At 42.3% G+C, this 15,220-nt stretch overlaps 1 protein-coding gene across 3 annotated transcripts in view; it reads left to right on the forward strand.

The window, feature by feature from the left end:
- Positions 1–15,220, forward strand: part of ZEB2 (zinc finger E-box binding homeobox 2) — a 175,536-nt gene that overhangs the window by 129,449 nt on the left and 30,867 nt on the right. For all 3 annotated transcript variants that reach the window (XM_077273008.1, XM_077273010.1, XM_077273009.1), the window contains one exon: positions 7,122–7,379. In XM_077273008.1, coding sequence (XP_077129123.1) covers positions 7,122–7,379 — 258 coding nt within the window. The remainder of the gene's footprint in view (positions 1–7,121; positions 7,380–15,220) is intronic.

Consider the following 15,220-nt stretch of genomic DNA (forward strand, 5'->3'; position numbering starts at 1 on the left):
AAATTCTGTGCAAACAAAGCCCAGAGTGTATATGCACATGGTGTCCTTAAGGCGCCGGCGGACCTGCCGAAGTTCTAATAATCAAAAGTCACTACAGGAAATAGCAGTCTTTTTTCTGAAGCAGTTTTTCCAACTTTATTGCCGCTGTCTTCGTCGCGTCTTTTTTCTATCATTTAAACTAAACTAGCGAGTGACTACCTAGCGGAAGCCACGTAAAGCACGAGCATGTCACTTCTTCTAACCCAATTTACAGTTTCCGAACCCTGAAGCAGTTAAAAGAAGTAACAAATGACCGAACAGGTGCACAGCAGTATCGCTTTTACATTGCTGTGCATTATGTCCAGTTTTTAGGCAGTTTTACGACTCTATTTCAAGCGGATTCCAGGTTTTTACCACAAGGAAGACCCTCAATACTTACTATACAAGTCAATTTGAAGGCTAAAAAGATGCTAGGAAGACCCCTAGACATTTTTTATTTTTTTTTTTTTTAGAGTTTCACCCACAAAAAACGACTGTTTTCTTAAATGCTTAATGGAGTTCAAAAAACATACAGAAAACGCTCAAAAATGCTACAAAAAAAAATGTTCAGGAGGCAATCAAAAGAAGCAGGAAAAAGACGTTTGAGGCTCACAAAACTCCAGAGAACAGTATATGTTCCTTCAAATATTACAGTTTTTAAAAGTCTGAAAAAAATTCCCCAATAGTTTCTGCTCCAGAAATTTTGAAAACAAACTGTGTGTCAAGTGAAAAGCATCCCAGTAAACGCTCTTTTTGGGAAAAGTTTTTGTTTGTCTGATGTAGTTTTGAAATGTTGTGGAAGAGTTTTTTCCTGCAGTGTTTTTTTTTTTGCAGTGTTTCGATTGGACAGTGTCTTCAGGTTGTGCTTTTTATGTATGTGGCATTCCCCCTTTTTTCACCACAAGTATTTCAAAACTTCTACAGGAAAGATCAAAAGCTCAAAAATCTCAACTGAAAAGCAAAATGGATTTCCCATCAAAATGAGGGGCAAAAGTTTTTCAGGAATAAGGGTTGCTAACCCTAAACGTGCAAATTTATGGATCCTTAATCTTTTTTAATCTTTTTGCTTTTTTTCACCATGTTTTTAAGTGCACAGTAAAAGTTATGTTTTGACATTTTGTCATTGGTGCTGGAGCCCAGTCGTTATGGACCTTTCTGCCATTTCTGACCTAGATACCAGCCTTAATCATCAATAAGGGTTGCCAAATCGAAACGCATCAGCTTATGGATCCTTAATCTTTTTTTAATCTTTTTGCTTTTTTTCACTATGTTTTTAAGTGCATGGTAAAAGTTATGTTTTTACATTTTCTCATTGGTGCTGGAGCCCAGTCCTTATTGGACCTTTCTTCCATTTCTGACCTGGACACCAGCCTCAATCATCAATAAGGGTTGCCAAATCGAAACGCGTAATCTTATGGATCTTTCATCATCTTTACCTTTTTGCTTTTGCTCACCATGTTTTTAAGTGCACAGTAAAATTTATGTTTTTACATTTTGTCATTGGTGTTGGAGCCCAGTCCTCATGGACCTTTCTTCCATTTCTGACCTGGATACCAGCCTTAATCATCAATAAGAGTTGCCAAATCGAAACGGGTCAGCTTATGGATCCTTCTTTATCTTTTTGCTTTTGCTCACCATGTTTTTAATTGCACAGTAAAAGTTATGTTTTTACATTTTCTCACTGGTGCTGTAGCCAAGTTCTCATGGACCATTCTTCCATTTCTGACCTAGATACCAGCCTGGTGTGTTTCTACACTCCTTGCACCACACCCTGACCAAACAAGGTCTACTAGGGTTCCTATGTGAATTCAAGTGGTTTTCACACTGACTTGTCCTCCCTGGAAGGTGATTACCAATTTTTCTCAGTCCATAGGTGGTGCAAAATTTCCAGTCACACCTGGGTTCTGGTCTCTGATGGGGCCAAAAGGCCCTTCTGTTGGAATCAGTAGTGAACAATGATATTTGTGGGGTCTAGTTATCAGTTTTGCAGCGTGGCCCTGAAAATAACACATCTGGTGGGTGTCGTAAGTCTTATTGCCGCTGCATCACCTCTTTGTAAGAAAGAGCCACTTGGTTGCAGTGTGATCAGAACCATTTGTTGTAAGACCCTGGAGATTTCCTGTTTAGAATAAACTGTGAAGGTGCCAAATAGTTTTTTTTGTTTTACTTTGAACACCCTGATGAGCCTCTTCTGCCCTGCCGGGCTATCAGTACAGATGTATCAGTATATGGCAGCACAGACACAGTGTGACCAATCACTAATTATATTTCGGCTTCTTCTCCTTTTCTTGCAAACAAAGCTTTGTTGGGATGACACACGTTGACACAAGGATCCCTCTTCCCTCCTCCCCCCCAAGTTTCTCAAGGCGAAAAGTCACCATGATCAATACCCCATGTATTAGGAACAGATGCTTCTGTGTTCTGCAACTGACAAAAGTAACGTCCATCTGTGTGAAGGGGGCTCACTAGGTAACATTGTTTACAGCGGTCACAGATAATGGTTGAGCTACTTCAAATGTCAGACTAATTATCAGCCATACTTACTAAGTACCTTGGCCTGGAATGTCTTCGTAATTCCTTCCAGCAGGTAAAGGTGATCTGAAATGTCAAGCTCTGATGAGATTAGAAGCAAAGAAAATCATTATATAACAAATGTTACAAAAAACGTTGAGTTTGTTTGTTTTTTTAAAATGCGTTTTTGACATTTCCAAAAATTAATCTGGAGCCCCTTTAAAAAAAAAAAATCCAAAATAAAAAATGACTTCATTGTTATTAGAAACTCCTATCTGTTTATAAGAGAAGTCACCGCAAAGCTAAATAACACGTATCAGGAATCCATAGAATATCTCTACAGAATTTTGGGGGATGAAATTTTGATTCATTTTTTTTTTAATAGTAAATGGTGTAACAGTTTTACTATAGTAAACCATTTAAGTAATGTCAGGCTAGAATTCCAGGGATTGCCTGTGATTACCGCGCACAGCCTAAGCCCGCCGCCTAACTACGTCTTATCCTGTAATCGTTGGATCACATGGCAGTCGTCCATCTCTACCTGTACGGAACATAATTACAGCCGCTTTCTGGCAAAGCATCTAATGCCTTGGATTGTAATTAATTTCTAAAGATTACTGTGAGGAATTGGTTATCAATGCTGATGTTTTTGGCCATTTATCACCTCTGTTTAGTAGATGTTTCTGCGTTTGTTTTTGCTTTCTTCCATCCTCCTCGGAGAGGCACGTAGAAAGAGTGTCTATTTTTGAGCCAGAAAAGAGTAGTACATCTTCCCGCTTGTTTATAGAACTAAGGCAAAGGAATTCTTGGGGCTTCCAACTTCTTTGTGGTTACCAGCATGTCCTTCGGGCTATGCCAGCCCTGAGTATTTATTTGTCTACTATTTTTTTTTAACCCAAACTACTATTACTAAGAACGCCATACTCATTAGCTCGCTGTCGGCTGAATGATGCTTCGGACGATCCTTCAGCTGACAGCCATCTCAGTCGATCGTTCTGCTGACAGCCATCTCAGTCGATCGTTCTGCTGACAGCCATCTCAGTCGATCGTTCGACTGACAGCCATCTCAGTCGATCGTTCGGCTGACAGCTATCTCAGTCGATCGTTCGTCTGACAGCCATCTCAGCCGTTTCACCCATACACAGGAGCACTCATTTGGCCGAGCTCTCCCGTGTTCTCTATGAGAAAGCCGCCGACTGACACATCGGCTGGCCACTTATCTCATGGAGAACAATGCAATTGGCAATCCGAAATCAGAGAAGCTTGATCGGCATCTCTACCAACCATTGGTTGGACGGCACCCCCATACACATGTCCGAACTCGATATCGGCGGGTCACCCAACTTAAGTCCAATGTGTATTGGGGTCTTTATTGTGCATTATAACTACGTACTGGTATCTTACAAGTTTTTCAGAAACTTTTAACAGACTTTGGAATTTGCCACTTTTTGACAATGACCCTAAATTTTTGATTACAGCGAATATATATATATATCTATATATATATATATATACATACTAGACTGTGGCCCGATTCTAATGCATCGGGTATTCTAGAATATGCATGTCCCCGTAGTATATGGACAATGATGATTCCAGAATTCGCGGCAGACTGTGCCCGTCGCTGATAATAATAATAATAATAATAATAATCTTTATTTTTATATAGCGCTAACATATTCCGCAGCGCTTTACAGCTTTGCACACATTATCATCGCTGTCCCCAATGGGGCTCACAATCTAAATTCCCTATCAGTATGTCTTTGGAATGTGGGAGGAAACCGGAGTGCCCGGAGGAAACCCACGCAAACACGGAGAGAACATACAAACTCTTTGCAGATGTTGTCCTTGGTGGGCTGATTGGTCGAGGCAACCTTTATGACATCATCGTCGCCATGGCAACCATTATGACATCTACGTCGATACTGTGCCCGTCGCTGATTGGTCGAGGCAACCTTTATGACATCATCGTCGCCATGCTGTGCCTGTCGCTGATTGGTCGAGGCCTGGCGGCCTCGACCAATCAGAGACGTGGGATTTCCAGGACAGACAGATGGACAGAAAAACCCTTAGACAATTATATATATAGATATAGATATATATATAAATCAGAGACCAATGAAAACCAGAAAAAGGTCAAAGTAGACAGTAATTTGTGACTAAATAAAATAGCTTTTTTAACAATTCAAGTATGTTCAGGGTTTTATGGCTTTCCCTTCCTAACGTTATGGCTAAGCTGTGACGTTGTTTTACTTTCCAGATTCACCCTAAGTGGAAGCTGCATTTCCAGCTTCTGGTTTTATGCAGTCTATGATAGTCGCTATTGGCCGGCTGTGTTATACCATGTGATGTAATAGCTGCAAGGCGTTATAGGGAAGTCTGGCCGACCGTGCCTGAGGTCATTTGAGCCTTCTGTAGCTGATGAAATCTTCTGCTTTGTGAGAAATTACTCTGACCATTTTTTGGCGATTTGTGCAAAGCAAATTGCCCATTTCTTGAACTTCCTGGGTCCAGCAAATTCCTATAAATTGGACACAAATTTAATTTTCATCAAATCAATTCACTCCATGGACCACATTTCCAATTTTGGATGGGGCAAATTTTTTCGGCTTTTATTGACTCTATTTGGGTCTGAATTTGCATGTATAGAAATTGTTTTACTTTTGATAAGTTTAGATTATGCCTTTTAGCAGACTGGTCAACGACAAAGACCGATACGGAAATTTACGTGTGCATGTATCAATAGGTGCAAGAGATGACCGTTAATTGAGTAACGTAACTCTTGTTCGTTCTTTCGTCTTAAGTTATTTATCTGTCTGAAAGTATTTACTACTGTTTGGGAAAACAGAGCAGCGGGCGTAAAGCATTGTTGTCCTGTGATGGTGATGGATGTTGCGTTCCTGACCTTGTATCCTGAGACATGACTTCACTACTTGTTGAAATTGTTCTGATTTTTTTTTTTTTTTGGCTCCTCAGGGGTTTGCTAATAAATCATCTATCTTTGTTTTTTATAAATTTTGAAAAAAAATATCTTTTGAGTTCTAATTGCACTAGGAGAAGCTCACGTGTCATTCTGGATAGTCAACGATGGGCAAAAAAGAGACCTCAAAGGATATATTTTCTCCCAGGATAAAGGCCTTTTAATGCTTGTCCAGCCTTAGATAATTTTATTCACTCCTCCTGGACCTTCCTTTATTTCTCCTGTGCCCAGAGATCACTTTTTAAGAGGTGGGTTGAAAGATTCCCAGGCCTAAGGATCTTTTGTTTGCCCCCCTCCCCGACTCAGAGCTCAGAACATTTATAAAGGGCCGTCTGTGGGTTGCTAAGAATTGGTTAAACCTTTGTCACCAACGGGAAGAAAGATTCACAATATTGATTGTACTAAGGTATATCTGGACCACACAGCTCGAGCGGGGACGGTAGAATATCTCTTGGTTTTTTTTTTTGTACATCTTAGGGCATTACCCAGCCTGAACTTGTTTAAACCCTTGTGGTCACACCTCTTGAAAAGGTTTTGTTTCTCCCGTCAATTGGTATTCAAACCAGGTCAGCGGATTCTGTTTGCTGCTCCTGCAGCCGTTTTCATTTTAATTTGCACCTGTTGTGCAGTTGTTCAGAAGGCAAGTGTGGACCCGCGGATTATACAAAGATCATATTATGAGCAGATATGCACGGTGTAATCTTTTTGTCCCCAGACTCACATGACAAAAAAAAAAATTAAAAATCTGTTTTTGTTCCTTTTTTTTCTCCCTGGGAACCTGTCAAAGCAAACAGATATGAACGACAAAAATTTGTAACTAGACGTGTTACAAAAATTCTCCTTAAGCATTATGATCCCTGAAACACAATCCTTCTTTTTTTTCTTCTGCTTCTTTCAGTCTTTTCTGATACTTTTCTATAATCCGATAGCTGGCAAGAGCCACTTGAGATAGCTCAGTTGATAATTTAAGAGCGGTCGGCTTTATTAGACTCACAGAAATCAAAATGAAGCTGAAAATTGTTTTTTTTTCCCCTTTCCTCAGTCTTCTCTTCTCGACACCCCCCATCCCCCTCCTCTCTTCTCTTTCTCTTTCTCGTTCCCATGATGTCATGGTTCTGACTGTTTTTTTGTGCATGTTTGTACAGAGTTAGGTTAACGTATTTTGGCAATCCCATGTGTGCGTAACGGATGGTGTGTTGCTGTAGCTGAGCTAATGCCCAGTGTTTATTACTCTAATCTTTCTTGTCTGCTGGCAAAGTGGTCAATTTATGTAGTATCATGTAGGCTAGGAGTCTTGCGAGGGCTGGCTAATTCAGAAAAAGCCACCTTTCAATAGAAGCTCATGGACCTTTTTTATAGGGTGCGATTCAAAAAAAGAATAAGAAAATTCGGGTGGTTGGGTCACAATTGGGCATGTTCATCAATTAATTTTAGGCTTCGCATCTTTTGACTAAAATTGATAAAATACTAAAATTTAAAAAATTAAGAAGAAGTTTTGTAGTTGAGTTACCTTAAATTAGTTCGAAGGAAGGTTTAGATATCTACAATTTGGGGGGGACAATTTTGGTTTTCGTAGAGTTTTACAATGTTTTTTGTCTCGTTTATCTTGCAGTTTTGAATTATGATAATGTAGTGGAAACAGGTTCGGAGACAGATGAAGACGACAAGCTTCATATTGCTGAAGATGACAGTATTCTTACCACTTTGGACCAGGAAACCAGTCCAGTTAGTATGCTCAACCATGATTCTTCTCCGCATGTCAACCAAGCTCTACTGGCTAGAGAAGAAGAAGAAGATGACTTGAGAGATGGAGGAATGGAACACAGTTGGCACAATGATGATCTTCTGAAGGCATCTGTAGATGGCACAGGTAAGTTTTACTAACTTCCGTAGAGATAGACTTACTGTTGGATGGTCTAGTGGACTGACTTGAAACCAACTCTACACTATAACCATGATATTTGCTGGGCTCTGCAATCGGCTGCCATGTTTGTATCTTATTGGTTACTTTGCATTATAGGACTTTGGAATTGTTTCATAAGGTAATTTTCCCCATTTTGAGAGTGTCATTTCTGGAGGTAAAATACTTGAAGGTGTTTAAGGTCACAATGGATGACCTTAGTGGAAGCATTGGGAGAGAAATGTGGTTATAAGTGAAATTGGGCGTTCATTAGAGTTGCGCAAAACAAATAACAAGACTTTAGTCCAGTGGACACTTCAGTACTCCGTGGTAGAGTACAGTGCAAACTTTCTACTATGAACTGGCATCCTCAGTGCCTCTTTTGATCAGTAGACCCTGTGACATCATAGCATGATGCATGTGATGATCTAGTTATGACTTCTGTTCAGCTATAGTGCTTTTGTTCAAGATGGCCATCTGATGTTTATGTAAAGTGTTGGGGGTAGGAACAATCATACTGTTGGATTTCCATATGCCCAATCCTTGTGTACTTATGCAATAAACTGTTGCCAGTTGTGTCTGGAAGCTTCCTTACTCTTCCAATTCAAAACACATGTACACTGAGCCGAGCGTGCAAGTGCTCTAAATGCATGCCATCAGAGACGTGGAGTATGCTCCATTCAACATTTGTAGGGGTGTTGAAGGCTGTACAAGGTCTGTAGGCAATGAATGAATGGTGTGGCAGCGCACAAGCCTGACATCTGCTCCATTCGGACGGGGGACTTATGTCCTCATGATCAATGGAGCGTATCGGTGGTATTGGCATATGTATCCCTTTTCCTCTACGCTTTAGATAGCTGTCAGCTGAGCGATTATTTGGCCAACAGCTATTTTCCCCAACTTCACCATACATAATAACACTTGGCCAAAGGCTTCTATGTTCTCTCTGATGATTCTTCTGGTGGTGACTAATCTTCTGGGTAAAAAAGTATCGGCCATTGGAAACCCAACAGGCTGGATCCTTTTGCCCCCCCTGACCTTATCTGTTGGGGGAGAGTAAGGAAGCCCCCGTAAATATTAGCTTGTCAACAGATCTCATCAATATTGTCAGTTTCCAGGCTGGATCCTTGTGCCCCCCAAGACCTTATCTGTTGGGGGAGAGTCAGGAGGCCCCCATAAACATTAGATTGTCAACGGATCTCATCAATATTGGTGGGTTCCAGGCTGGATCCTTGTGCCCCGAGACCTTATCTATTGGGGGAGATTCAGGAGGCCCCCATAAGCATTAGATTGTCAACAGATGTCATCAATATTGGTGGTTCCAGGCTGGATCCTTTTACCCCACCGAGACCTTATCTATTGGGGGAGAGTCAGGAGGCCCCAATAAACATTAGATTGTCAACAGATGTCATCAATATTGGCAGGTTACAGGCTGGATCCTCGTGCCTCCCCAAGACCTTATCTATTGGGGGGAGATTCAGGAGGCCCCCATAAACAATAGATTGTCAACAGATGTCATCAATATTGGCAGGTTACAGGCTGGATCCTCGGGCCTCCCCAAGACCTTATCTATTGGGGGGAGATTCAGGAGGCCCCCATAAACATTAGATTGTCAACAGATCTCATCAAAATTGGTGGTTCCAGGTTGGGTCCTTTTACTCCATAAGAGACCTTATCTATTGGAGGAGAGTCAGGAGGCCCCCATAAACATTAGATTGCCAACAGATCTCTTCAATATTGGTGGGTTCAACCCACTTTTGTCAAGCTTTAAGGAAAGTCATGGCACCCCCATGCTTATTAGATGTTTGTCCGAAATCGATCATCTAAGACAAAGACAGTCTAGCGATGGCAACAGCAACGTCTGAACAAACGTAAGTTCACATCTACATTTCACCAGCAGTGTTTGTAACCGAGCTGTCCTCAAGTCATCGAACAAATTGTAAACTGCACATTAAATTTGATATTTTTTCCTCGAGGCGGGGGCAAAGTATTTCTCGAATCTCACATAAACATTTATCGTGAAAGACCTTAAGGTTTCAGATTCTCTACTATGGTGGGGGCAAAGGGGGGAGGACGACAACGACGACCAGGCAAAGATGGAGAAAAGATAAATACGTTTAATTAGGGGGCAGAAGATGATCATTAAAGGAAGTCTGACTGCTGTAGGAGTCATTAACAATCTTAAATGAAATTTTTATTTTTATGATAGCCATTTACATGTATAATAAGAGCCAATGATTCTTAGGAGCAGTGTGACAGAAACTGAGTGTAGCGAGAAGTCTTGTAAGACATACTATTTAAATGAGCTGGCGTTAGCTATTCATACTTGTTAATGAACAAGATATGCAGAGCCATAAGAATGAATGTACTGATGGTTTAAATTTTAATATCTAGAAATCAAGGGTAAGGGCCAATTACTGGGATTTTTTACCCTTAAAGGAATAATTAATAGGGATTTAACAAATGCTAGACTTCAAACTTCTAGAAGGGAAAAAAAAGTTTCTTTTTCTTTTTTTTTTTTCCTCCAGGATTAGGATGAACTTATTTGAACTATTGCAAAATAAATCTGATTTACGCTCCTTTGTATACTTCATATTAAAAACAATATATAGTTATTATTATTCCTGGTGGTCCTTATTTATTGCGTCATTGACTCTTAGATATATATTTTTTAAAGGGTTAATCATTGAAGGCTTATTTAGTTACTAGATGGTGGCCCGATTCTAACGTATCGGGTATTCTAGAATATGCATGTCCACGTAGTATATTGCCCAGCCACGTAGTATATTGCCCAGCCACGTAGTATATTGCCCAGCCACGTAGTATATTGCCCAGTGACGTAGTATACAGCACAGAGCCACATAGTATATTGCCCAGCCACGTAGTATATTGCCCAGCCACGTAGTATATTGCCCAGCGATATAGTTTATAGCCCAGCCACGTAGTATATTGCCCAGATACGTAGTATATTGCCCAGCCATGTAGTATACAGCACAGAGCCACGTAGTATATTGCCCAGCCACGTAGTATATTGTCCAGCGATATAGTATATTGCCCAGCCATGTAGTATATTGCCCAGCCACGTAGTATATTGCCCAGATACGTAGTATATTGCCCAGTGACATAGTATATTGCCCAGCCACGTAGTATATTGCCCAGTGACGTAGTATATTGCCCAGTGACGTAGTATACAGCACAGAGCCATGTAGTATATTGCCCAGCCAAGTAGTATATTGCCCAGCGACGTAGTATATTGGCCAGCCACGTAGTTTATAGCCCAGCCACGTAGTATATAGCCCAGCCACGTAGTATATTGCCCAGATACGTAGTATATTGCCCAGTGACGTAGTATATTGCCCAGCCACGTAGTATATTGCCCAGTGACGTAGTATATTGCCCAGTGACGTAGTATACAGCACAGAGCCACGTAGTATATTTCCCAGCCACGTATGTCACAGGTTAAAAAATAAAAAATAAACATATACTCACCTTCCGATCCGAGGGCCCCTTGTAGTTCTAACATACTCACCATACTTGTAGTTCTGTCGCCTGTGCGCAGTATAGGCGGCAGCATCCGGTCCCAGGGTGTGATGACGTCATGGCAGGTCCTTCTCCCATACGATCCTCGCCACCGGAGCCTGCCGCTTGCACGGAGCGGTTACCGTTGGGTCGCGAGGAGCGGGAAAGGCGGCGGAAGGTGAGTATACAATGATTTTTTATTTTTTATTATTATTTTTAACATTAGATCATTTTACTATTGACACTGCATAGGCAGCATCAATAGTAAAAACTTGGTCACACAGGGTTAATAGCGACGGTAACGGAGTGAGTTACCCACGGCATAACACGGTCCGTTACCGCTGGCATTAACCCTGTGAGAGCGGTGACCGGAGGGGAGTATGGAGCGGGCGCCGGGCACTGACTGCAGGGGAGTAGGGAGGGACTAATCGGACTGTGCCCGTCGCTGATTGGTCGCGGCAGCCATGACAGGCTGGCGAGACCAATCAGCGAATGAATAAACGGGACAGACAGACAGACAGAAGGACGGACGTGACCCTTAGACAATTATATAGTAGATAGGAGAAGTATCCCTTTAATAATTTAGCAGTAGGATGCTGTAGCTATTTTCCCTTTAAGGAAAGCAAAAGTGAGGCCATGCTTATGTGCGTATACTCCGGCATGGATCTTTATGGGGATCTACGTACAGACCCAATCTTTATGAGTACCCATCTGCGATTTTAGTGCAATAAGAGCGCCACTTATGTAGCTAACCCTACTACATCTCTTCTAACCACAATGCAGCTCTGAAGCGTTAAATAGCAAATTCAGCTCTGCTACATCTGCTGACAAACTCCTTCAAATTACTCATTCCCAAAAGTGTGAGTGTGTATATTTTGCTGTTTTTTAAAGAGATGTAGCAGAGCTGAGTTGTTTTTTTGGAGCAAGACTTATTGGTTTACATCAGAGGTGTCATCATCCGGGCCTTCGGTTGTAATACCGCTGTTCCTCCCTCATGTACAAGCCCTCGACTGACACTACAACCTATACCCCATCCTGTATATCGTTGCTACCGATAAAGCTAAACGCACTACATCAGTCCTCACTGCAAAGCAGCCCGTAGTGTTAAATAAACTCAGCTCTGCTACATCTGCATGCACTCATTGAAGAAAGCATGAGCATATAGGCTTGTATTACCAGTGATGTAGCAGAGCTGAGTCTGTCATTTGGAACAAAATTGAAAATCACCGCCTCCCTCCCTTCAACCTTTTCCCCCCATTAAATCTTTGTCAAAATGTAGCCACAAAGAGTTAAATAACTAGCTCAGCACTGCTACATCTCATGGATATTCTTCCTAAACCAATCATTCTCGTTTCCAATAAAAAAAAAAAAAAAATAAGATTTTGTTTTTTTTTGTTTTTGTTTTTTTTCTTATTAATGTTTTTTTTTTTCTGAGGTTTCACCAACCCTTGGCTTTTAACGGTTAACTTTACTGGGATGTTTTCTTGTCCTGCCTGGTTGTCAGCTGCTCGGCAATATCTGCATCCATAATTTTATTTTACTATTCTAGGAGGGCAGGGGAGATACTTTTGCTTTTTACCTGTCTGCTCCTAATGACTGGTAATGATTTATAGGGTTTTTTTTATTGTTCTGCAGTGCTGGGATGTGGTGCCTTGATGTCTAAATGAAAAAAGATTGTTGTTCCTCCCCTTCTCCCTTGTGCTGAAATCAGGCCAGTGTTTATCCTGACCGGCAGATAACACAATTTTTTTTTTTCCTCTTCTGATAGTTTTTTTTTCTTTTTCTTTCTTTCTTTTTTTTACATATTTATTGTTTTAAAAAAAAACAAAACAAAAAAAACCGAATCTAGACAACGGTTGTAGGCTGTTTTATCCCTGGTGCCTGTCTGTCTAGCGTGGCACCTCTGCGCATAGTTTTTCTGTGAGATAAGCCCTTCTCCTTTGCTTACACTGCCATACTTTCTCCTTTTTGTCTGCAGGATGTAGGGTTTGAACTGAAGAGGCCTGTAGACTTCTTACTGTGCTTTTTCCGGTTCAGGCACAATCAAAGTTTTGTGCTAGCAATTGTCCTTGACATTCCACGGTCCCACAATAGGGTGGACGCCGTGTGCTGAAATGCAGCATGACATCATTATCATCATCCGCTTAAATAAATCACCTGCATTGGGACCGCATTCTGCTTAGACAAGGATTCCTCCGCCGAGGGGGGGGAAGTATGCTTTATTTTCACAAACCTTTATCCCCAAGGGCGACAGGAAAATGCTTCACTTTTACTCTTGTTTTCAAAATAAATACACCGTGACCTTAAAAAAAAAAAAACATAAAGAACAATTTCACTTTTCCCAGCTTGTTCCTCGCACACCTGTCGAGACCAAGAAGTTGGGTAAAACTTTTTTTTACATCTGCAATAGAATCAATCTATAGCTCATAAGATCAGGAGTGGATCACAATCACTTTTCCCTTTAAATATATGAAAGTAGTGGTAGGGCTGTATAGAAGTTTGCCCACTAATAAAAAATAATATTTATTTTAGAGATCTGATGTGACAGTCATTAGATATCTAGTGTAAAAGTTAGGCTGGAAGTGCGCTGGATAGGTCATCATTGTGTGATTGGCACCCTCGCCGATCAGCTGTTCCTGGTGTCGGTAACAGCCGGAAATGCTCAGTTGCCGAGATGCACAGCTCTGTCGACATAGAGGCCATGGTCGGTAGCGTCCAGAACTGTTCAGTTGCGCAGATGCACAGCTCTGTCGACGTAGTGGCCGTGGTTGGTAGCAAACGGAACTGCTCAGTTGTGGAGATGCACAGCTCTGTCAACGTATTGGCGTTAGTTGGTAATGGCCAAAACTGCTCAGTTACAGAGATGCACTACATAGCTCTGTCGATGTAGTCGTTGCAGTCAGTAGCGGATGGAACTGGTCAGTTGTGGAGATGCACAGCTCTGACGACGTAGTGGCGTTAGTTGGTAATGGCCAAAACTGCTCAGTTACGGAGATGCACTACATAGCTCTGTCGATGTAGTCGTTGCAGTCAGTAGCGGATGGAACTGGTCAGTTGTGGAGATGCACAGCTCTGACGACGTAGTGGCGTCAGTCGGTAGTGTCCGAAGCTGCTCAGTTACGGAGATGCACTGCACAGCTATTGATGTAGCGGTTGCAGTCGGTAGCTGATGGAATTGGTCAGTTGTGGAGATGCATAGCTCTGACGACGTAGTGGCGTCAGTCGGTAGTGTCCGAAGCTGCTCAGTTACAGAGATGCACTACAGAGCTCTGTCGATGTAGCGATTGCAGTCGGTAGCGGATGGAACTGCTTAGTTGTGGAGATGCACAGCTCTGTCAACGTAGTGGCGTCAGTCGGTGGTGTCCGAAGCTGCTCAGTTACGGAGATGCACTGCACAGCTCTGTCGATGTAGCAGTTGCAGTCGGTAGCGGATGGAACTGCTTAGTTGTGGAGATGCACATCTCTGTCGACGTAGTGGCATTAGTCGGTAGTGTCCGAAGCTGCTCAGTTACGGAGATGCACTGCACAGCTTTGTCGATGTAGCGGTTGCAGTCGGTAGCGGATGGAACTACTCAGTTGTGGAGATGCACAGCTCTGTCGACGTAGTGGCGTCAGTCGGTAGCGTCTGAAACTGCTCAGTTACGGAGATGCACTGCACAGCTCTGTCGACGTAGTGGCTGCGGTCGGTAGCAACCAGAACTTCTCAGTTGCAGATATGCTCAGCACAGCTGTGTTTGTAGTGGCTGTGGTCGGTAGTGTCCAGAACTGCTCAGTTGCGGAGATACACAGCACAGCTGTTGATGTAGTGGCTGCGGTTGGTAGTGGCCGGAACTGCTCAGTTGCAGAGATGCACAGCCCAGCTGTCTTTGTAGTGGCCGTGGTCGGTAGCGTCCAGAACTGACCAGTTGCGGAGATGCACAGCACAGCTGTTGATGTAGTGGCTGTGGTTGGTAGTGGCCAGAACTGCTCAGTTGCGGAGATGAACTGCTCTGTCGACGTAGTGGTCACGGCCAGGTACTGCACATCCTCCCCCTATTGATTGGAATGGGTGGCAGATGTCCAGTACCCAGCCACAATCACTATACAGAGCTATTCAGCTCCGCAACTGAGCAGTTCTAGATGACACCAGAAACAGCATATCGACGGTGGTTCCAATGTATCGCCCCCACTGATCAGATATTGATGCCGTATCCTAAGGGTAAGCCATCAGTATTAAAGTCCAGGACAACCCCTTTAATGCCCTTCGACTTCTTGTTTCAAATTAAATGACCCGCCCTCAGTGAACTTTCAGA

The sequence above is a fragment of the Ranitomeya variabilis genome, chromosome 7 (genome assembly GCF_051348905.1).
Source record: "Ranitomeya variabilis isolate aRanVar5 chromosome 7, aRanVar5.hap1, whole genome shotgun sequence".
Lineage (NCBI taxonomy): Eukaryota > Metazoa > Chordata > Amphibia > Anura > Dendrobatidae > Ranitomeya > Ranitomeya variabilis.